This window comes from Orycteropus afer, unplaced genomic scaffold (genome assembly GCF_000298275.1).
Source record: "Orycteropus afer afer isolate SDZICR_OR568_19922 unplaced genomic scaffold, OryAfe1.0 scaffold00057, whole genome shotgun sequence".
Lineage (NCBI taxonomy): Eukaryota > Metazoa > Chordata > Mammalia > Tubulidentata > Orycteropodidae > Orycteropus > Orycteropus afer.
This window is the reverse complement of record NW_006921644.1, coordinates 13,052,268-13,075,295: the sequence shown is the minus strand read 5'-3', so window position 1 is coordinate 13,075,295 and position 23,028 is coordinate 13,052,268. Positions and strand designations below refer to the sequence as shown.

Here is a 23,028-nt window from a genome sequence, read left to right as displayed (position 1 = left end):
TGCTTTTATCTGGTGTGTCTCTAATCTCTGTAACAGCCTTTCCTCTCTGCCATGCCATTTATATGTTGAAGAAATTGGTTCACTTTTTTTAGTACAATTTCCAACATTCTGTCTTATTGCAAACTGTCTCACCCTTTATACCACTGTGTCCTCGTCCCTCCTCACCTGTCCCCACACCTCTCTACACATAAACCTTCATCCTGGCTGGAGCCTCCCTCCAGGTTCTGCTCCAGTCTGGGGGCTGTTGAAGGGATCCCAGTGGCACCAGAGCATGGCCAGCCCTCCAGAATCACAGACGGTGAGGAACAGGCTTTGTTAATCTGTTTCCCGCTGGTGCCCTCCTGACTGCTGACTATGTATTTGTCATCTGGGAACTTACCTTTTATTGAAACATTTCTGGGTATTTGCCTCCTACATCCTGAAACAAACCCGTTTCATTGTTAGGGTGTGCCTGTGCTTAGCCTATAGGTCTTAGAAATAGGTTACTAAGCTCCTTGATGTTTAGGCTTCCAGTGCTGGCCCCTCCTGGTGTCCCCTACCTTCAACTTCAGATGAGGCAGAAGACCACTTCTGCTCGGGTCTGGACGTCCCTTTACTCAGCTGGAGGCTCTCTGAAGACTTAGGGATGCTGTCTTGAGACCCCCTAGTTGCCTGCCTGGCCTCTAGGGAGTACCTCTCCAGCGCCTTCTCCTTGGAAACGGAATAGACGGACTCCTTCTTTTGCTCCGGAGCTGAAATATACAGATAATTGGACACTTGATAAGGAGATCTGGTGGCGCACTGCGTAAGGCAGTTGACTGCTAACCAGAAGGTTGGTGGTTCAAATCCACCAGCTGCTTCAGGGAAGGAAGATGGGGCAATCTACTTCTGTAAAGATTTATTACCTGGAAAACCCAATGGGGGTGAATGGGAACCAACTCAATGGCAGTGAGTTAGACTATTGTTTACTGAGTCTAGGGCAACAGGTCCTATTCTGCTTTAGCTGCCTGCCTGGGTCCAGAATGAAATAGGATCATGTGACACCCTCAGACCATTCTGTGTCCTGGAACAACATGGGTATTTCCCTTGGACTTCTGAATCCAGAGCGGAGAGGACCGAGAGGAGTGGTGGTGCGTCCCTCGGACTGGGAGTCGGCCCCTGGAGCTCCTGGTGCCCATCTGTAGTGACCTTTGTCGCTCTCGGCAGGGGTTGTCTTAACCGGATTTGGAACCCACCGAATGCCTCCTGTATACAGTGGTACCTGTGTACGGTGCGGTACCTGTGTACAATGCAGCCACGAGTGTACGGTGCAACTGCGGCAGCGAGTACCGCGGAAGGGACACGGGGCCGGCGAGTCACAGGCCCGTTACCTTTCCTGATATGGTGTTTGCTTTTGGAAAGTCCCATAGGTGAACCCAGAGCCCCTGCCGGCGCAGGTCGAGTCCCCGCACCTCCGTCCTGCGCTGGCACCAGCTCCGTGTGAGTCACAAACGGGACTCTCATCCCGGGGCGGGAAAGGAGCGCAGGCGCAACACGCAGGTCTCCATGGCAACCGCCACGCCACTCCTCCAGCCCGAGTGCGGCCGCTGGCAGCCCCGCCCCTCCCCGCCCACTTGAAGGAAGCCCCGCCCACGTGGCGGGCCGCCGTCCTTTCGCGAGACTGGGCGCTGTGCGGCCGGAAGCGGAAAAGCCGGCCCCGGAAGTTGCCATTGGGCGGAGCAGTTGGCGTGAGGGATCGTAGCGTTCCGTAACCCCGCTGTCCTCGGCTTCTCGGAGGGCGCCGCTGGCCAGCACCGGACATGGACGGTAAGAGGCCGCGGCGGCCGAGAGGAGCCGGGGCCCCGTGCCTCCCGCGGGTCGAGGCCTCAGCCTGGGCACCTTGGGGCCGCGGGGCGGGGCTCCGGCGGCCATTCTGATGCCTCGCTCTCGGCCCCTTCTGACGGCCCCCACCTCTACTCGGATCCCCACTCTTGTTCCCCAGCCCTCCTCGGCCTCCAGAAGCCCCGCTGTGCGACCTCGGGCTTCGGGGACGGGCTGCGATGACCTGCCGGCCTTTGGGGCCCGGGAATGTGGGATCAGGGCGGTCGGTCTCCCTGACGGTCTCCGGTTGAAAAGGGAGCTCACTATGGGTCAGGCACGGTTGTCAGCGGCCTCGCTCGCCGCAGCCTTCCCGACAGATGGGTCACAGCTGGGTCGGCAGTCACTGCGGGGCCCGGGCCCGCGCAATCCACCCCGTGCACCCTGCTGCCTCTGTTCAGACATTGGGGCGGTGGCAGGACGGGTGCCGAGGAGCCCCAAGAGTCACTCGTCGGGTGGAAGTTTCTGTGTTTGCCGAAATGCTTCCGGGCGGCTGCGATGGGTTCGGAAAGCTACTTTGTAAAAAGCTGCGTGACCGGGCCACGGCATCAGGGCTCGGTCCACGTTTTCCAGAGGGAAGAGAAAAGATGTCCTCCACCCGCCTCTGCGAGGAAAAAAAATACGTCCGGGAGTTTGCTCCGCAATTCGCCCAGCTCTGGGGGAAGCTGGTCTCCGGGGTTAGATTTCGCCTTGAACTTCTGCTCTGTAGTCACGCGCAGTTGCTCAGACTTAGGGAAAACTGAGGCTGGGAGGGAACCTGACGGGGTTTGGTCCTGGCCAGAGCCTGTCTGAACCCCAAGACCCTCAGCTGGGAACCCCCGATTTGCACAAGCAAACATCGAGCACCTTCACTCCGGCTTGCATGTCCTGTTTGTGGCTGGTGTGGTACAGGGATCAGAAGTCCCCTGGTCTCCAAATTCAGAAACTGAGTAAATCAAGATGTCTCCAACGAGAGTCAGAATCTGGCTAGCTCTTCAGCGCGTGAGCAAAAGTCTGGCTGTTAAAGGGTTTACCCACAAATACACTCAAGTTTTTTGGCCCTAAATCCGAATGGGGTAGGGCACCTGAGCTTGTACCGTGGAGGTGCACCTCCTGCCCCTGGGAGGGCAGCTCTGTGGCAGGAGAGTCACTTGTCTGCTGTTTTATCCATTTACCTTGGGGAAGAAAAAACGTACAAGCAGTCTTGGGTTACAAAGGAGATGTGTCCCTTTGTGTTTTTAAGTTAAATTTGTAGGTAAGTCAAAAAAGGTTCTTGTGATTCTTATTTAGCCTTAGTAGTTCTGATGGCAGTGTGGTTAAGGCATCAGGCTGCTAACCAAAAAGGTCGGCAGTTCAAACCCACCAGCTGCTTTGTGGAGAGAAGAATGAGGCAGTCTGTTTATGTAAAGACTTAAGCCTTGGAAACCCTATGGGTTACTATGCCTTAGAATTGGCTTTATGGCATTGGGTTTGGGTTTTTTTTTTTTTTTTTTTTTTAGTGAAAGAAAAGACTCAAACCCTTTTCAGTGATTTAAAAGCTGCGCATACAGCAAGTGAATTTGTTTCAAGTAAGGGTTGGTTCAGGAGCGCTCTGGTAGCGTAGTGCCTAAGCACTTGACTGCTAACCAGAAGGCTGGTGGTTCAGACCCACCAGCTACTCCTCGGAAGGAAGATGGGGCAATCTACTTCCGTAGTGATACTGCCTCAGAAACCCAAAGAGGGGTCGCTACGAGTCAGGTCTGACCCGACGGTATGTAACAACAACAAGGGTTGGTTCAGGGTCCCTGGTGGCACATGGTTAAAAGCTCAGCAGTTCAAACCCACCAGTTGCTCTGTAAAAGAAAGATGCCAGGTCTGTTTCCCTAAAGATTTACTGCCTTGGAAAGCCTGTGGGGCAGTTTCACAGTGTCCTGTAGGATTGCTATGAGTTGGAATCTACTCCGTGGCAGTGGGTTTGGTACTGGTTTGGAGGGGTTGGTTTAGTCATAAATTGAGGGCAAATTTACATAACATTAAAAGACAAGTGTGAGTTGTCTGTAAGTCGGACATCCATAACCTAAGGACTTACTGTTTAAAGGATGGATTACAGAGGGTTAAATCTTCCTAAATTGAGGAGAATCCCAGGGTCCTTTGTAAAGTGTCCTTGACTGGGAGGGTCTCATATTGGCCAAGCACTGCGTTCATCCTGTCACTCGCCCTCACAGCGGTCCTTTGAGGTCGGCTGGTGCCATTCTCGTGTGATGGGTGAGGAAGTAGGTTCTAGAAGGTCTTATTTGCGCAGTCGTCTTGCAGGCCTGACTGTTCCCTGGAGACGTGGTCACTGACTGATGTCTGTGTCCTGCTCCCACCCCACATGTCCAGAGGCCCACAGTGACTCCTCAGCAATAGAAGTCCCATCATGTTCCCAAACTCTCACACACTTCCTCTCTCGTTGCAGATAACCTGTTCCAGTTGAAGGTACGTACTGAGTGACTGCTCCCCCAGCCTTGTCCTGCAGCCATGGGTGAGGACAAGCCCTGTGAGTCACAGAGCCGGCACAGACTGGCAGTTGGGTGACCCACACCCTGCTCCCTCACATGCTGACAGCTTCAGAGGTCCAGAGGTCGGCAAGCTGGCCTGATGGCTTTTCTCTGTCTCTGGTGGGTAGGGGTAAATCCGTTAGGCTCGATCGTGAAGGAGCTAGTGCTTATCTCTAAGAAGCACAGCTTGGGCATTATGTGTCTTTCTGGGTGTGCTGCTATGCCTTCAAAAGCTGGCCCTAGATCCTCCAGTCACATTTGAAGGAGAACCTTCCAGACAGTAGGTGTTCCCTCTGCTCTGTGCAGGGGTTTGCGGTTTTCTAATTGACCTCAGGCAGATGTCTCTCCTGGTTCCCTAGATCCCTCCAGTTCATTTTCTGTATTCAGCTTTATCTGGTCTTACCACTGATTCTGAGAGCCTGGGCAGGAGTGGTGGTCCCAGCACTGGAACATGGTTCTGGGTACTGTGTGATGTGCAGGGCTGGGAATTTTGTGCTGCAGCCCAAGGGGACACTCCACAGGGACCATGCCTGGGGGATTCAGGGCCCCTGGAGGTCATGCCTCCCTTTCAGACTGCCTGACTATCTGCCCCACTGCTCCATCTAACAAAGGCTTGTTCTCTGGGGCTCTGCGAGTGCTACACTAACCCAGGGTGGGCTGCGGCATCGCTAGTGCAGAGGATGAATGGAGTTTGTAGTTCTGTTTAATTTTAGATGTTACCAATTTAAGTGGCCACATGCACAGGTTTAGAGTTTGGAGGAAGGAAGAAAAGGCCTAGGTGCAGCAGATTTTAAAATGTCTCATGAGTTTGACCGGAGCTCTGGTAGAGTAGGGCCTAAGACACCTGACCACTAACCAGACGGCTGGCGGTTCAAACCTACCAACCACTCCTCAAAAGGAAGATTGGACAATCTATTTCCCTAGTGATACTGCCTTGGAAACCCAAGGAGGGGTCACTACGAGTTGGGTCCGACTCGACGGCACATAACAACAACAACGAGTTTGAGTGGCAGGATCACAGTCTGAGCCAGTGTGGGGCCAGGGGGCGTTTGCCTGAGGGGTGGTGATGCACCTAGCAAGTAAGGTGACACTTCTAGCCACCGGTGCTGGCACTGCCAAGGCATCAGGTGAGCCAGATGCAGCTCCCTTCTGGGGTCAGCAGAGCCTCCCAGTGTGGAGAGCCTGGGGGCGCCACCCAACCGAGCATGGTAGGCATGGTACGCTGTGAGGATCGTGCTTCCAGGTGAATTCTGTAGCCTGCACAGCACCCATGAGTCCTTGTTGCATGATGAAAACCCATCTGCCCATGAGCAGAAAGTGGAAGCAGCATGCAGTAGGATTTTAAGGGTGTTTGTAGGCAAGACGGATGCTTTAGAAAACACTTCCTGCATACTCTCCCTGACAGCCCAGAACCCTGGGCGCATTTCCTTCTCAACCCCAACCCCCTCTGTGTTCTACTCCCCCACTTGCATGTGACAAGCCCCTGAGGGCAGCAGTGAGCGGGCACTGCAGATCCTGAGATCTGGACTCTGCCTCTCACTACTGTCCTTCCTCAGTTCACAGCAAAGCAGCTGGAGAAGCTGGCCAAGAAGGCAGAGAAGGAATCCAAGGCCGAGCAAGCCAAAGTGAAGAAGGTGAGGTTGCAGCAGACAGATTGCCTGCATGGCCTCGTGCTCCTGTGTCTTGTGCACTGTCCCTAGAGGCAGGTGATGTCATACCCCTCTGAGCACTGTACCTTGCTGGCAAAGTCACTCTCAGGACCTTGGGTTTGGTTCTATCTTGAGATTGTCTTGGCTTCTTCTCCATATGGAAGTTCTGTAACTACACTGTTTATTCCCTCTTTTTGCTTTGTATTTGTCCTCATTTACAAATTGATGTCTCTGGTTCCCTATTTTCAGTCTTGTAAGTTTATTTTACTTTGGATACTTCTATATCTGGTTTGGTTTCTGGGTTATATCATCATATGTGTCATCACGGTCCTTGTCTGCTGCTGTTGGTTTTCTGTCTGAAGGACACACTTTAGCATCTCTTGTAAGGTTAGTCTGGTTTTCACAAATTCCCTTAATTTTTGTTCATCTGGAAATGTCTTAATTTCACCATCATATTTGAGACAATTTTGCTGGATATATAATTTTTGGCTGGCAATTTTTTTCTTTCAGGGTTTTATATATGTCATCTCGTTGTCTTCTCACCTGCATGGTTTCTGCTGAGAAATCGGAGTTTAGTTTTATTGGTTACCCTTTATAGGTAACTCTTCATTTTTCCCAATCTGCTTTCAGAATTCTTTCTTTGTCTTTGGTTTTAGAATGTTTGGTTATGATATGTCTTGGTGATTTTCTTTTAGTATACAGCTTGTTTGGGGTACATTGAACTCGCATGCTTGTCTTCTCATCTTTCATCTTGTTAGAGAAGTTCTCTTCCAACAAATCTTTGACAGCTTTCTCTGTGGTTTTATTTGTCTCTTCCTGTTCTGGCATTCTGATCACATGGTGAGTATTCCTCTTGATGGTGTCCCACATGAACCTTAGGCTTTTCTTCAATTTTTTTGTTGTTTGTTTTCTGATTCTTTCCTTAACAAAGTAGCATTGAGAGATTTGTCTTCAGTCTTACTAATTCTGTCTTCAGTAGATTCGATTCTACTCATTTGCCTTTTTAATGTGTTACCTATATTTGAAATCTTAGTATTGCTCTTTGTATTTCTATTTGCTGTTTGTGTATATGGTTTCTAATTTTTCATTTGTAAGTTTGTTTTTATATTGTTTTCCTAACTCTTCTAGAGTATTGTCTTTGTTTACCTTAATTTTGTCAGTGTTTTCTTTGATTTGTCTCTCAATCTGTGGAAGGTACTCAAATATTATTTTTTCTAATTCATTATTAGGTAGTTCCAGTGCCACTTCTTCGTTAGTATTTCTGGTTCTATTTCCTGGTCCCTTGTTTGTACTGCTTTATCTTGCTTCTTTGTGTGCGCTGGGATTGTCAGTTGTCTCTCAAACACTGTGACGTTGTTATGTTTATTTAACTGATGATAGCATGATGATGTCATTCGTCCAGGTTTTTCTGCTCTGTTTTGTTTTGGTATATTTGAGCAAGCAGGGCTGGAATGGGACTCTATCTACTAGTGTGGTGGCACTTAGGCAGGCACTCACACTTGTTTCCTGGTAGGTGTGATAGAGGATGAGAATGTGTGCCCAGTTCTCTGTTTGCTGTGCATGTAGAGCCCTTGGGCAAGGGTGGTATTGGCTGCTGTCTGTCATTGACCAGTTGGTGCAGAAGCAGGTAGTGGCCCTCACTCAGTGGTTGGGGCTGCAGGAGGTGTGGATGTGCTTGGGTCCTGTGGATTCAGTTGCTATTTGGTCGCCGTGTGGGTGCCTGTGTCATCCTCAGCAGGCAGAGACAGTTATCAGGTTGCTGCCCTGATGTGAATACTGCTTCCACGTAATCAGGCCAGCTGACAGTCCTAGCTCCGCTTGTCTCCTTATTTGCTGTTTTCATTCAGTTTTTTCTGCTAGTTGGTATTTAGTCCACTTCTTTTATCCCTCCCTTCAAAGCTCAGGGTTATCCTCTGTATCTGTTTCAATTAGTTTCTCGTTTATTGTCGAAGATCTGGGTAACTTGTCTGCCTATTCTGCCCTCTTACTGGAAGCCCCATGACATTGGTTTGGTGACCACGTGTCTGAACCTAGGCTCCCAGGGCAGAGGGGCCAGTAACCCAATGTATCCTCCAACCTCACCAAGGCTGCCACTCCTCTGGGGTCTCCTTGCTGTACACTGTCCCACGCTATCCTCAGCCCTGTGGAGAGATGAGGTCAAGAGAGGCCAGGGTGACTGAGGGCAACCTGAGGTGGGCAGGCTTGAAAGGTGGGCAGCCTTCTCGTCTGGGCTGACCCCGTGCAGCTGGTTTGGGCAGTGGATCTCCCCCATGTATCTGATGTACCACTCTGGGATACGTCTGCATTTTCAGGATGCTCACAATATTTGAGATGAGCCCGTCTGCATAGGATGGAGGGGCCTCCCACACATTGGCAGGCGCTCACCAGTCAGGACCAGCCACTGGAGGAGGGAGTAGCATGTGTATAGACCACTCTCTCCCTCCTAGCTGTCATTTCCCTGAATTTCAGGCCCTTCAGCAGAAGAATGTGGAGTGTGCACGCGTGTATGCCGAGAACGCCATCCGCAAGAAGAACGAGGGGGTGAACTGTCTGCGCATGGCCTCCCGTGTGGACGCAGTTGCCTCCAAGGTCCAGACAGCCATGACCATGAAGGGGGTGAGTGCTCGGCCTAGCAGTGTGCAGATTACATGGTCAGAACAGGGAAGGGCTGTTGGCAGATGGGGCTTCTCCAGGGCCAGGGGACACTCATGGGCCCCATGCCTGAGGTGGGGAGAAATCCTGTCAGGTCCTTTAGTCTCTGTGGGGTATGCAGTGTGCCTCCATGGCTGCAGGGAGCAGGCATGCATTCCCCAGGGCCTGGAGTTTGATTGTACCCTGCACTCCTGGCCTCGGGCTCTCAAGTGACATCTGTTCAGCCCAGGCCGGGTGTCCTAGAGGGGAACTGCCAACTTGAGTTGGATTAGCCCTCCTAAAGGAGAAATGGAAACCTGGAGCTCAAGAGCCAGAGGGTCCTTCCTTGGGTTTGGTGCCTATTATGGATTGAATTCCATCCCCCTAAATATGTGTTGTCAACCCCAAATTCCATTTGGAAATAGGTTCTTTTATGTTAACTGGGCAGAATTAGTATAGGATGTATGCTCAGTCAGTCACTCAAGATATAAAAGAGATTAAACAAGCCAGCAGAGAGAGATGGGCTAAGACAGACGCGGAGATGCATGGAGTTCTCCAGAGAACCAGGAAGCAGAAGCTGAAAAGACAATGGCTCTCCTCTGGAGCCAACGACACGAGAAAGCCTCTTCTCAAGCTGGCACTCTGAGTTTGGACGTCTGGCCCCCGTAACTGAGAAAACACATTGGTTTGTTAAAGCCATCCACTTGTGGTATATAGCAGCACTAGATAACCAAGACAGAATTTGATGCCAAGGGTGGGGTGCTTTTCTAAGAAATACCTAAAATGTAGAAGTAGTGTTGGAGTTGGGTAATGGATAGATGCTGGAAGAGTTTTTAATGCTTAACGATAAAAGCCTAGATTATCTTGAAAAGACTGTTGGTAAAATTATGAATGTCACAGGCAGTTCTGGTGAGGACTCAGAAGAAAGTGACTGGGGCTGTAGAGATTTTCTGTTATTTTAGGGAGTGCATATGGCATCAGCAGAAGGATGTCAGAAATGTGCTTCCAGTGAGGCTTTAAAAGAAGACATAACGTGAGTGGACAGTGGAGGAGCGATGATGCTTTTTACGCAGTGACAAAGAACGTGTCTGAATTAGTTCAGATGTTTGGTGGAAGGTACAGCTTGTAAACGGTGAACTTGGATATCTGGCTGAGGACCTTTCCAAGCGAGATCTTAAAGGGAGGGCTGCATGGTTCTGCCTTGCCACTTACAGTACAACACGAGAAGAAAAATAAGAACTTTAAAACATACTGTGAAAGGTGAAAACAGAACTTAAAGATGTTAAAAATTCTGTTGTACAAACTTAGGACACTTGTCCTAGAATGTTTACCAAGGACATAGCTATACAGTGTTACATTATAGAGATTAAGACTGTGACTGATGGATTTAACCAACTATCACAGCAGAAAACCCATCAGCTTAGACTGATAGGGACAGAGAAGGAATGACGGGAAGGAGCACTGCCTGCTTTGAGATTTTACAGGCAGGAAACAGGCTACGTCCTTTGTCCTCCAAGAAAAGAAAAGGACAATCCCAGAGCAGCTCAGGTATCAGCGGAATTGTTAGAAGGAGCATGGGGAGCTGGGCCTTCCTGGTCTCAAAGGGTGGGGCCACAGCCTCCTAAGTTTCAAAGAATTGTATCTTTTCCAACTCATTTCCATAGTATGGGGCTGCTGTTAAGGGGTGTCATGTGCCAGGGGATGGATCTGCCATGCAAAGCTGAGGATATGGGGCTGCCATGACCATGGGTCAGAAGAATGGAGCCGAATGGGGCCAAGAGGGTGGTTGCACTCAGATGGTCTGGGAGAATGGGGCCACCTAAAGCTGACGTCTCAGAGTTGCTGTCCCAGAGACCCTGGAAGGCTGAGCTGAATCCTGGGGCCAGTGGCCCTCCATCCAAAATGCCGAGGGTGTGGTTAGCACCCAAAATCTGGCGGCAAGGCCGTTGCCTGGATGGTCTCAGAGAAGAGAGGATTGTTTTCCAGGCTTGAGAGCTACTGTCATTGGTTCTGGTGGGTTTTGGACTTGCTGGGTGCCTAGCATCCCTTTGCATCTGTTTTCTCCTGTTTATAGTGGAAATGTTTGCCTGGTATCTCTTCCACCATTGTACTTTGGAAAGATAATTTGTCTAAATTTCACAGATTCACAGAGGAGGATGAATTTTGCCCCAGGATGGAATACATCTAAAGTCCACCTGTTTCCAATTTAGATGATTCAGAAGATGAGCTTTTGGATTTGGCATTGATTTCAGGCCTTTTGTGATGATGTGATGGGGGACTGTATTTTGCACATGACAAGGGCGTGACATTTTGAGGGCTAAATGGTAGAAAGTTGGGGATTTAATTATATCCCCCAAAATGTGTGTCTGAGATGCTTCCTGCCTCTGACCCACTCCTCTGTCCCAGGTGACCAAGAATATGGCCCAGGTCACCAAGGCCCTGGACAAGGCCCTGAATGCCATGGACCTGCAGAAGGTTTCTGCGGTGATGGACAAATTTGAGCAGCAGGTTCAGAACCTGGATGTGCACACGTCGGTGAGTGTGGCTACCTCCCAGGCTTGGTCTGTGGGAGGGCCGGGCCACCCAACGTGTGTGCCTCCCTTGGAGGCCCAGAAAGTGAGCACACGTGTACAGTGTGGAGGGTTGGGAGAGTGGGACAGAGCGTTCGGGAGAGGTGGACGCATTGTCTGTGTGGTGACCTAGGTGGACGAGGTGCCCCTGCAGGCAGCCTTGTCACAACGCCCAGCCCTCTCCTGCAGGTGATGGAGGACTCCATGAGCTCGGCCACCACACTGACCACGCCGCAGGAGCAGGTGGACAGCCTCATCATGCAGATCGCCGAAGAGAACGGCCTGGAAGTCCTAGACCAACTCAGCCAGCTGCCCGAGGGCGCCGGTGCCGTGGGGGAGAGCTCTGCACGCAGCCAGGAGGACCAGCTGTCACGCAGGTTTGTGGCCTGCCTGCTGTGTGGGGATGGGGATGGGCTGGGCCCCGGGCACCCTGTGCTGGAAGAAGTGGCCACAGACTGGGGTCTCAGGAGAGGGCTTTGTGGGGTAAGGCCTTGACCTGAGGAGGGTCGTCCTTCTGGAGCCTGTCACGCTGGCCTTTTGCTTCCTGTCTTCTGAGCCACACTGCCCCTGCTCACTACTCTTCCTCCTGGAGTGACAGTGACAAGATGTGCTGTGTTCCAGCCTCTCACCTGTGTAATCGCCATAGCCTAGGAAGGCCGCGTGTTAGCAGGAGTGAGACCCTTGTCCACGTGGCTCCCACCGGCTCAGAGCCGAGTTGGGCCTCCGCCCCCGCCACGAGCTCTGCTCTTGCCTCTTCCAGGTTGGCTGCCTTGAGGAATTAGCCGAGCCCAGCCGTGGACAGCCTCCTGCCCTGGACAGCTCTTGGCTGAGCAAGGAGGCCCCCACCTCAGCATCTTCCTTCTGCTGACCGTCGCCTCTCAGCTCCTTGCACCTGCCTGGTTTGGCAGTTAAGGACGGTTCTGCCTCAGGTCTGGTGGTGGATCTGTGCTGGTGTGAGTTTGCACAAACTTATGTAGGTGATACGGTTTGGACGGACCACAGCCCCCATAAGGCAGTGCTGTCACTCCCTGGCCACAGGTGCAGGTGTGCTGCTGCGGGTCAGCACCAGGTTGGGGCTGTTCCATCTGCTGCCACGCCTTGCCCACACGGCAGCCCAGGTCCGTCCTCAGTGGGCAGGAGGGCCCCCGTTGGCCCCACCGTGTGCACAGCCTGTGGCAGCTGTGGGCATCCCCAGGTGCCACCAAACACCCCTCCTGGTGGCCTTAACAGACGGGGTCCTCCCTCCCCACCATTCCAGGGAGAGGGTCTTGGGTCAGACAAGACCCCAGGCCGCCAGAGCCATGGGGCAGAGCAACTGGATTGCAGTCCAGGTGCGCCTACCCGGCCTTATCCACTATGTGCCGTGCCTCCTCGGGCCGGCCTCTCAGTGGGGTCTCAGGGCTGCTTCCCGTCCTCCTCTGGGCAGCCTGTGCCCGCCACTGATCGTCCGTGTGTTTGCATGTGTACGTGTGTGTGTGAGGCTCTTCGTCCAGGCACAGGGGTGGCCCTTGTCCCTCCAGTGCCTGGCCGCCATGCCTTGTTACCCCGTGGCATCTTCCTCTCTTGTCACTCTAAATAATAGAGTGTCCCCTCCTGGCTCCTTCTACTTCTTGGTTCTTGTCCATCTGTCCCTCTGAAGCCGGGTGTGGGTCTTTAACAGCCTTGGGGAACATGGCCCTTGGCCACAGTTACAGGGTACCCTGTTTGCACAGCCGAGAAGCCCGCAGAGGCGCCAGGAGAGGTTTGGGCCCAGGCTGCTGTTTCTGTTTTCCATTGCTTGAAGTTTACTTCTTTTTCTTGATGCTTTCAGAGTTTTTTGTATTTTTGCCAAAATAGAAGAACAGGTGGGAGACTGGGATCCTGGGTCCTACCTGCACCCTCATGAGCTGTGAGGCCTCATGATCACACCTGGGCAGGTGTGGCCCACCCACAGCTGAACCCTGGGGACTAGCTGCTCCCTGATGCTTCCTGTCTGTCTGTCCTGCCCCATGGCTCCGTACAGACACACCAGAAGTTTTCCCGATTTTCTGTTGGAGTCTTTCTTGAACAAGGCCCCTGGTGGCTGTGCAGGAGTTAGGTGTTGGGGACAATGTGGGTGGTTCCCTGAGGGTTGGGGCATGGGCCCCACATGGTGGGGTGTCCTTGTGGGGGCCAGATGGCATCTGGCTCCACTTCTGTGCCGTGGCGTGTCCTTTTTGGTTCATAAAAGGAGTGGGCTCGTTTGCCCCTTTCAGTTTTCTAAACTCAACACTGTCATTTCCTCAAATGCTGCTTTGAGCAGGCAGACAGGTCCCTGGCTTCCTGCTCTGGCATAGCTTCAGGGCCACAGGTGGGTGGGGGCCCCAGGTAGGGCTCTGCGAACCATCTAGCCCCCTACCCTTTGTGAAGCTGAGGAGGTGACCCTGGGTGGTCGTGGCCCCACCCACGCCAGTGGGATCAGAATCTGCTGTTAAAAATTTACTTTGAACTCTTGTTAACCTTACATAAAAGTTGCCTAGTACAGAGCTTGTGTGTCAACCCAGAGCACTGGTCAGTGCAGCGTCAGCCAGGCCCTCATTCCATTTCTCACATGCCCCAGGTATCCCCAGGCAGACGGGGCTTCAGTCCCTTGTCTTGGGACCTTGATGTTTTGAAGCGCCCCCTATAGGTTTGTGTGATGTTCCCACGTGGTCAGATCTGGGTTTGTGTGATGCTCCCATGCTGTCAGATTTGGGTTGTATGTCCTTGGTGGGGCATTGCAAATGCTTTCAAGCATACAGGGGTGCCAACTGGGAGGCGGGGTGGACGTGGATGTTAGAGGTGGTAGGAAATTGTCTGCCTCCCAGGGTAGCCCTATGTCCCCATCCCCTCTACCCCCAACTGTCTCTGCTCCACCTCCTGGTGGCCAAGAGCCCTGGTGCGGGAGGGTATGAGACCAGTACAGGGTCCACTGCACAGACCCAAGGTGACCCAGGAGAGGTGAGACCTTTGTCAGTGAGGCCCAGGGTGACCAGGAGGGGCGGTTCTGCAAATCAGACTCTTGGGCCCTGGCTTCCCAGGTCTATTGAGCCAAGATGGGCTGGGGTGTGTGCACATGTGTGCGTCAGTATGTGTGGATGTGCATGTGTGTCCACTTGTGTATCAAGTATGTGTACATGGGTATGTCTGTGCACATGTGTGTATGTGCATTTGTATGTGTGTACACAAGGAAGCGCGTGCATGGACATGAGTGCATGTATGCATGCATTTAGGTGTGCGTGTGAGTGTCCATAGTCACGCATGCATACGGAGAGGTGACAGCGGGAGCCAGGACACAGACCATCAAGTAGGATCAGCGTGAAGCCCCTTCTCAGGGTCTCTTGAGTCCTGGCCCTGACCTTCCAGGACTGAGAGGGGACTCAGGACCTAGTCTAACTGGCAGCTGTTTCCATATACTGCCATAGGAGTTGGGGAACTCTCCCTTCTGCTAGGGGTGGGTGCTGATGATATACACTCTCAGGACACACACTCTCAGTGAAGGGGCAGTGCCTTTATTGAGGGTCCCACATGTCTAGTGTCCTGAGCTTAGGAAGGCCAGGCCCATGGGTAGGGAGTAGGGCTCCTGGGTCTCAGGCCCCTGAATTAGGCGGCCTCAGTTCTAGGACCAGGAGGGTGGTTTCCAGTCCCCAGGGCCTCATAAAAGGTGCCAGCTGAGCAGAAAAGGTGCAGAGGTGGCCAGCAGGGCCCCCCACTGATAGTAGAGGCCAGAGGCTGCTGAGTATCCATAATAGGTCCTGCAGGAACCTTCCAGCTCATCCAGCGTAATGGGCTTCTCCTCTGGTGTTTGTGTGTGACGACTCACCTGGGGGCAGACGTGGTGCTCACTCACCTGCTAGCAGGAGGGGGCAGGTGCATGTAAGGGGCCTGGCCTCACCTGTTCTACCGCCTCAAAGACACGCAGAAGGTTGTTGGCCAAGGCACCCTTGACCTCCACCTCCGTCCACTGCCTCCTTAACAGCTCGGCAACCAGGTCCGGGTACTTAGAGACATCCTCCAGGCCTGTGGGCAGCCTGCGTGAGGGTGGGCCACAGCGGTAGATGAGGGTTGGCAGCCCGGGTGCCTCCCCCCAGCCCGTCTGGACATTCTGAGGAAGGGTGAACCTCCCCGCAGACAGAAGCCTCAGCCCCTCACCTTGAGACGCCGTCAAAGTCCCCGCCAAAGCCTACTGCTCCAGCACCTGCCTTCTTCTTGATGTAGTCTAGGTGGTCTGCCAGGAGAGGCAGCAGCTGTGGGCCTGGGTCCCCACCTGGCCTTTTCCCCAGTCAGCGTTGGGTCACATGCCACCACCCACCTGCTACTTGAGAGAGGTTGGCCTCCTTTGTGCATGACACGTAGTCATTGTAGAAGTTCACCATCACCAGGCTGCCCGTCTGCTTCTGCACAGGGTGGGGCCAGGCTCTGTCTTCCCTAGCCCCTCCCCGTCCTTGTACATTGTGTCCCCACCTCTGCTCCATTGCTGTCCCTACCCAGGTCTGCCATCCCTATCCCTCCCTCCCGTGCCCAGACCCTGTTCTCATCCCTGTCCCCACAGGGCTGCTGGCCACCAGCTGCAGCTTGTTGCCCGGCACACTGCACCTACACATCACATGTTCTATATTGTCCCCCTCCTCCCATCCCTTCCCCCATTATTGTCCTCTTCCCTCCAGCCCCACCCTGGCTCTTGTCCACTGACCCCATCTCTCCCTCTCTCCCTTGCCCCTTGATCCGTCACTGTCCCTGCCCCTGGGCGACCTCACACCAGCTGCAGCATGTCATTGGGCACATTGTGGTGGTGTGCTGACATAGTCCATAGCCCCGCCCTGGTCCTTGTCCACTGTCCTCATCCCTCCCTCCTGTGCCTTCAACTTCTGTTATTGTTCTGTGTTTGGGTCCCTGGTCAGCCACTCACCACCAGCTGCAGCACATCGCTAGGCACATTCTGCCCATGTGCTGACAGTCTGTAGTCCTGCCCTAGCCCTCGTCTTCCATTCCTATCCCTTCCTCCGTGCCCCTGACTTCCTGTCACTGTCCCTGTCCCTGTCCAGCCACTCACCACCAGCTGCAGCACATCGCTAGGCACATTCTGCCCATGTGCTGACAGTCTGTAGTCCTGCCCTAGCCCTCGTCTTCCATTCCTATCCCTTCCTCCGTGCCCCTGACTTCCTGTCACTGTCCCTGTCCCTGTCCAGCCACTCACCACCAGCTGCAGCACGTCGTCGGGCACGTTGCGCCGGTGTGGACATAGTCCGTAGGCTGAGGAGTGGCTGAAGATAACGGGGGCCAAGGACTGGTTCAGGACGGCTTTCATGGTGGCCAGGGACACGTGGGCCAGGTCAGCAATGACGCCCAGGCGGTTCATCTCCCTCAGCACCACCTGTAGAAGGCAGCTCAGGTCTGGAGAGACCAGTCCAGGTGTGGGCCCCCTGGGGCAGGGTTGGGGGAGAGGACCCACCTTGCCAGGCATTGACCTTGACTAAGTGGCTGCCACTCGAGCTCATCGACCTTGTTCAGCACTTGAGCGACCAGGGGGTTAACTGAATACATCCCCCCAAAGTGGCAACTTTGGCTCCATTTGACAGATGGGAAACTCGAGTTTCCAAGTCTCCTGGTTTCAACTAAGAATGTCCAACTGATGTCTCCCACTTTCTCTGAGGGTGGCTGTGGTCCTTGCCTCCCTCACCCTGGCTCCCTCCCACTCACCTTCCCGAATGACGACAGGCCTTGGCTTTGGGCATCGTCCTTTCCTGTGTCCACCAGCCAGTTGTCGGCCCTGGGAGACAAAGCAGGGCCTGGGGGCAGTGAAGCCACCACCTCCCCTGGCAGATGTGGCATGGACCTGGACTTGGGCAGGGCCCCACCTCCGGCCGCCTGCCTGCCCACGGGCTGGGTGGCTCACCAGGGCGTGTTACAGCTGTGGGTGAGGGTCAGGTAACGCATGCCCAAGTGGTAGAGCGCTCTCAGGACACCCAGGCTGCTGTCGATGGAGTGGCCGCCCTCCACGCCGATGAGACTGGCCACCTTCCTTTCCTGGAAGGCCTGCCGGATGCCTGTGGGAGACGGGAAAAGGGGCGCCCCTGGGCCTCATGATGGGCTAGGCAGGACGACGTGTTTTGCACCCTTGGGTGGGGATCCATGTCTGGGACCCTGGTATGGGGCAGGGACCACAGACTCGGGCAGGGCAGAGTTCTGAGCCCAGAAGCCTCAGGTAGACCAGGCAGGCGTCCATGCCTTGGACCTCACCTGAGCTGTTGGTGACACACACAAAGGTCTCCGGGTACAACTGGCACATACGATGGATGACGTCTATCTGCTCCAGTGTCCTCTTCACGGCATCTTTGTTTTGGGTGTCGCAGGGAGTGTATGCAGACCAGAACTGGTGGGGGCGCAGGGACCTAGGAGTAGCCCCCGGCTCTCCCACGTGTGTTCTCAGTTCCCTCCCCTCTGGGGCTCCTTCCCCACCATCCCATGTGGGTATCCCAGCCTTCTCTAAGGGCTGGTGGCAGGCGCTGCGCCCAAGAGTGGTGCCTCTTAGCTAGGCCCGATGGAGGGAGCAGGGCGTACCTGGGCACCCACAAAGCCAGCCTTCAGCTTGGGGATGTTGGTGTGTGTGTTTTTCAGTGAGTTCAAGTCTGTCCTCTCATCCCTCAGCTGGTTGTTGGATATTTTGAGCAGCTGCCAGGGCAGGTCATTGTGCCTTAGGGGGACCAGAGAGGGTCAGGGTAGCAGCTTGCATTTAGGAGCTAAAGCCCAGGCCTCAGGCTGCTACCTTAAAGCTCCAGCCCGAAGCGAGCTTACTGCCTGAGCCCCAGCCCAGCCAGGTTACGTGGAGCCAGAAGGGCACTAAGCAGGGAGGTCAGTGCCAGGGGGCGGGGGCTGAGCTGAAGCAACCAGTGGGTTGGGGGCTGCAGTGGCCCAAGCATCTGATGGCTTTTACAGTGTGACGATAAAATCCCCCCAGGAAAGAGAGGCTCGGGAATGAGGGTCTGGCCTGCCTTTGGAGGGCCTGGGGGCCTCACTCAGGCCTCCCCCATTGGCAGGGCCCCTCAGCTGCCTCAGGTGGGCCCTTCTGGCCTGAGTTCTTCTTGGGGGAGGTCTCTGCCTTCCATTTCTCGCAGGTCCTTGTTAGCTTCTAATAAAAACATTTCCTTAGGGGGTGAGTAGGATGGGGTGGAGGGAGAAGGGGACGGTTTTCCACGCCCCACCACCAGTGCTGTGTGGCCCCAGGCCTGGCTGTCACTGTGCTTGGGGTATAGTCTCCATCCCCCAACTCCTGGACTCTGGGACCCTGACACTTCGAGCACCCTGGAGAACACCTGCCAGGTACCAAGTTCCTTGATGGTGTGGCCTGACTGCCATGGGGCTGCACCCCAATGCTGCCAGTGCCTCAAGGTGCTGGGTAGGTGAGTGAGTGGCCGCTTCCCAGCTCAGGGACCCTGGGTCATGGCCTCATTACAGGGGTGGGTGGGGCCCCTGGCTCTGTGGAGGAAACTGTACTCCTTTGGTCCAAGCCCACAGAGCTCCTTGTTTATAGGCATAGGGTGGAGACCCAGGGGCCACACAGGAGGAAGGAGCCACTGTCATCTCCCCAATGCACCCAAATTGAGAGGGCCGTGACTCTCCCAGACGGCAGACACTCGCCCAACCCGGAATGCCCTGGTGAACCCTGCCATTTGAGCACAAGGGTCCGGGTCAGGCCTTTCCGGGCCTCTCAAGGGGTCACAGGTGCTACTCAGATGGTTGAGCCAGGATTCAGAGAGGACTGGGAATGTCAGAACAGCGAGCCACATGCAGCCTTCTGTTTGTGGGAGACTGCTGTCTGCCATGCTCCATCCTCTTCCTCCTTGGTTACAGCCCCCCAGCCTTGCCAGAGCACATGGCCATGGAGGGTAAAGCCCCTCCCCAGTCGCCTTGTGGCTGAGTAGGACCAAATGACTTCAGTTCTGCCCCATGACAGCTCCCCAAACTGCCCCTTTGCCCCTCCGTCATCCCTTCCTCCCCCCTTCTGTCTGGATGAGGATGTGATGGCTGGAGGTGGTGCAGGAATGGTGGCCATGTCCAAGCCCTGGCACCATGCGGTGCCGTGCCAGGACTGCGCCTGGGCTTCCCTACTTGTGTGTCTCTGACCTGCAGGAGTAGCATGGCCGACACTGGCTGACAGTTGTTAGGTTGGTTTTAGTTCTGTTAAACTAGTCTTAGCATCCTAGATCTCTGAGCAGACCTGCAGTGCCAAATCTCAGCCCCTGAGCTTCTGGCTCTCTGGGCTCTCCAGCCATCTTACTTCGGCACTGTCCCCAGCACCTGAACTCAGACCTCCTCCCTGTGTCCTGCTGCACCTGGGGGCTCCTGATGTGAAGGGATCCCGCTACCACCGTTCTGCAGCTGGCTTCTCCACCTACCCTCACTGCTCTGGGAAGCCCCAGCCCTCCTCCCACAGCAGGGACTCCAGGGTGAGCCCATGGGGCCCACCCAGGCCTTGTCTCCCACCTGTGGCTCCCAGAGGAAAGGAAGCAGGGAAGTAGAATCTCCAAGGAGGAAGAACTGGGCCGCTTCCTCTCTAGGGCAGCCCCTTCCCTGAGGGCCTCACTGGGGGCATCAGCTTCCCACTGTTCTTACAGAGCTTTGCCCTCCAACCAAACTGCGGGGCAGGGGAGTCTGCCATGTAATAAGACTGCAGCCTTGGCTGGGCCTCCCAACCACAGTAGTGTTGCCTTTACGGGCCTGGTGTTTATGGGGCAATCAGGAAAGGCCTTGAGGCTACTGTGACGCCCCACCCCAGCATAGCCCTGATGGGGATGAGGAGCTGCAGAAGGAAGAACCTTCTCAAGGGGATGGGGTGGGGGAGCAGGGTCGGGTCCCGGCAAGCACAGGGGCCCATTGAAAGGGTGCTGGCCTGGACTAGGGAGGATGTGCAGTGGGAAGGAGAACAGGACTCTTGACCCTGTGAGGGTGGAGGGGCGGCACCGTGATGGACCAGAGGACAAGACGCCCCCAGAGTTGTGGCCTGGACAGCTGAGGGTGGGGCCTGCATTCACGGGGACACAAGGCAGAGTGAGGCAGGAGCTCAGTGTGATGTCAGAGGTGGGGCTGCATGGAGACCCCCAGGGGGTAGACTGGAGGGGGGTGGACCAACACTGGACCTGAGACAGGCTGCCAAGACGGGGATGTTGCAGAGCAAAGAGGGGCCACCCTAGAGTGCTCATCCCAGCATGCAGCTCCCAGAGAGGAAAGGCAGTCGAGGTGTGCTTCTCCAGATGCTGTGAGCCGGGCCCCAACCCCTGGGTGCAGGTGGGGCCCGGAGCTCACCCCTGCCAGGCGCTGAGGCCGCGGGCCCTTTTCTGCCCTGTTCCCAGTTCAACCCCATTTGCTGAGGCCTTGAGGGCTTGAGAGAGCTCCACAGCCCCCAAGGCAGGGCCCCTCTCATGGCTGGGAAGCTGAGTCCTGGTGGGGGCGGCAGCAGGTGGGAACCTTGGCGTGGATGGTCCTTACCCGTCGATGACAGGTGTGTCCTGCATGACCCGCTGGGCCTGCTCCCGGAATGTGTCGGCAGTGCAGACGGCCACGAGGGGCCACAGCCACCAGCAGGTCCACATCACGCGTCCCCCGGCACCCACCGCAGCTTAAGGCCTGCCTGTGCACAGAAGGCCAAGTCAGGGTTATAAGGAGCCATGCTCATTCCAGGAAGTTGCTTATAGAGGCCCTTTGGCCTAGGCGATTACTGCTGTCCCCTCCCTAAACACTGCGTTCAATGAGTAACTAGCTGCGAGCTGGGCGAGGGGGCAGGGAAGGTCAGTCTGGAGGGCTGGGTGTAGCCGTGAGGCCAGGCACAGTAAGTCTGACCCTGCCCAGAGGATGAAGCTCTCAAACTAAGGAGCTCGTGCCATTAAAGAGCCCTCAGGTGTGTGCTGCGGCAGAGCCATGAGGGAGCCTTTTCAGAAGCAGACCTTGTGCCCAGTGCTTGCTGGCAGGCCTGGGTGCTGCTAGCTCAGGAGCCCCTCCTGAGTGGCTTTGTTGAAGGAATGACAGGGCCAGCGCTGAGGGGAGATGCGGGCGGTGGGCTTCCAACAGGCTTGGGATACAAGAAGTGGCCCCCCACAACCTTTGTGGGTGCTCAGGGCTGGGGCCCAATCTCCACTCCTGCCACCAAGGAGAGTCCACGGACTCTTCCCGCCTCTGTCAGAGGTCAGAGTGCCCGGCACGGTCAGGGTGGGCAAGGGTGGGTGCAGCCAAGGGGATTCCACCCAGGAACAAAAACATTCCTTCATTTCATTGCAATGTGCCTGTGTGTTTGCACAGAAAACACTTTTAAATTACCCACAGCGAGGATAGATGTTCTGTTCCAGGCTGGGGGCCCCCGTGCCTGCCCTGCGCCCCAGCACCCCAGCCTCGCAGGGATCCTCGTCCCAGGCCATGAGGCCACTGAGAGCCGGGATGTTGGAGTTGTGGGAAGAAGTGGATGCCAGGCAAGAGGGTGATGGTTTATTCTCTGTGGCCTTCCCTTGCCCCCCCCCCCAGCCCCCGGCACCAAAGCACACCGTCAGCATCCCCTTGGACAAGCCACGCACTGGCATCGCTGGGCTCAGACACGTCTTGGAGGACCCACCTTCTTCACCAGAAGACTTCTCACCTGATATCTATTTTATCTGACATTAAGGCCACACCCACTTGCTTTCTGATGCTGTTTGCCTGCTTTATATCTTTCCATCTATTTACTCCTAACATTGTTTGTTTAGGGTTGTTTTTGTTTTTTTATTGTGGTGAAACACACACCAAGACATCCACCAACAACACCACAACTTCCATATTTACAACTCGGTGACAATGACTACATTTTTCATGTTGTGTCCCTGTTACCACTGTCCTCATCCAAAACATGCCACCACCATTAACATAAACTCAGTACCCCCAAAACAAAAACTCCCTTCTCCCCCTCCCTTCCAGCTCTGGTAACCACTAATAATCTTTGGTTTCTGTGTATTTCCTATTGTCATGTAAGTGAGATCATACAGCGTTTGTCCTTTGGTGACTGACTCAATTCACTCAGCATGATGTTTTCACAGTTCATCCGTGTGTGACAGCAGCAGCACTTCTCTTTTTGGCTGCATACTATTCCACTGTGTGTATAGACCACACAGCGTTTACCCATTCAACTGTTGATGGACACCACTACTACTTTTTGGCTTTTCTTTAAAGAGCGTATGCTGTGGCTGAAGGAGGTCTCAAAAAAGGAGATCTGGAAGCCCTAAGCCCAAACCACACCCACTACCATGGAGTCTATTCTGACCCACAGCGCCGCTAGAGGACAGAGTGGAACTGCACCACAGGGTCTCCAGGGCTGTCAATCTTCACAGAAGCAAAGCCCAAACCATACCCACTGCTGTCTAGTGGATTCTGACTCACAGCGCCCCTAGAGGACAGAGTGGAACTGCCCACAGGGTCTCCAAGGCTGTCATCTTTACAAAAGCAGTCTGCCTCATCTTTCTCCCTCGGAGTGGCTGATGAGTTCCACCCGCTGACCTTTCAGTGAGTAGATGGGTGCTTAACCACTGCTCCACCAGGGTCCTTGCATTTTTAAGTCCCGTTTAAACCAACCTTCCTCTTTTAACATCATTTAACGCTTCCGTGGTCATTGACGAGCCACTGCCATTCATCTGTGCGTGGCTCCGTTTTCCTGGACCCTGTTTCTCAGGCACCTCCTTGTCTCCTGGCAGAGAGATTTAGTTTGACTTGCTCTTCACTTCTCACAGCGCCTTCCTGCCGCCCCCCCCCCCCAGGCCGTGCAGCCCTTCAGCTCAGTGGAGACGGCCTCCCTCAGGCGCCTCGCCTCCCAGGCTCTGCTCTGCACCCACC

At 54.6% G+C, this 23,028-nt stretch overlaps 2 protein-coding genes across 2 annotated transcripts; one reads left to right on the top strand and one right to left on the bottom strand.

Annotated features, from left to right (window-relative positions):
- Window positions 1-1,894: 1,894 nt before the first annotated feature.
- On the top strand, window positions 1,895-11,966 carry CHMP1A (charged multivesicular body protein 1A). Its single transcript, XM_042780729.1, has 7 exons — window positions 1,895-2,338; window positions 4,204-4,272; window positions 5,891-5,968; window positions 8,453-8,599; window positions 11,021-11,149; window positions 11,374-11,561; window positions 11,945-11,966. The coding sequence occupies exons 1-7, from the start codon at window positions 1,895-1,897 to the stop codon at window positions 11,964-11,966; spliced, it is 1,077 nt and encodes a 358-aa protein (XP_042636663.1).
- A 2,870-nt stretch (window positions 11,967-14,836) lies between these two features.
- Window positions 14,837-20,771, bottom strand: DPEP1 (dipeptidase 1). Its single transcript, XM_007939237.1, has 10 exons — window positions 20,668-20,771; window positions 17,743-17,875; window positions 17,422-17,554; window positions 17,078-17,228; window positions 16,882-16,951; window positions 16,379-16,555; window positions 15,494-15,578; window positions 15,334-15,409; window positions 15,077-15,212; window positions 14,837-15,004 (listed from the first exon to the last, which is right to left on the bottom strand). The coding sequence occupies exons 1-10, from the start codon at window positions 20,769-20,771 to the stop codon at window positions 14,837-14,839; spliced, it is 1,233 nt and encodes a 410-aa protein (XP_007937428.1).
- Window positions 20,772-23,028: the final 2,257 nt, after the last annotated feature.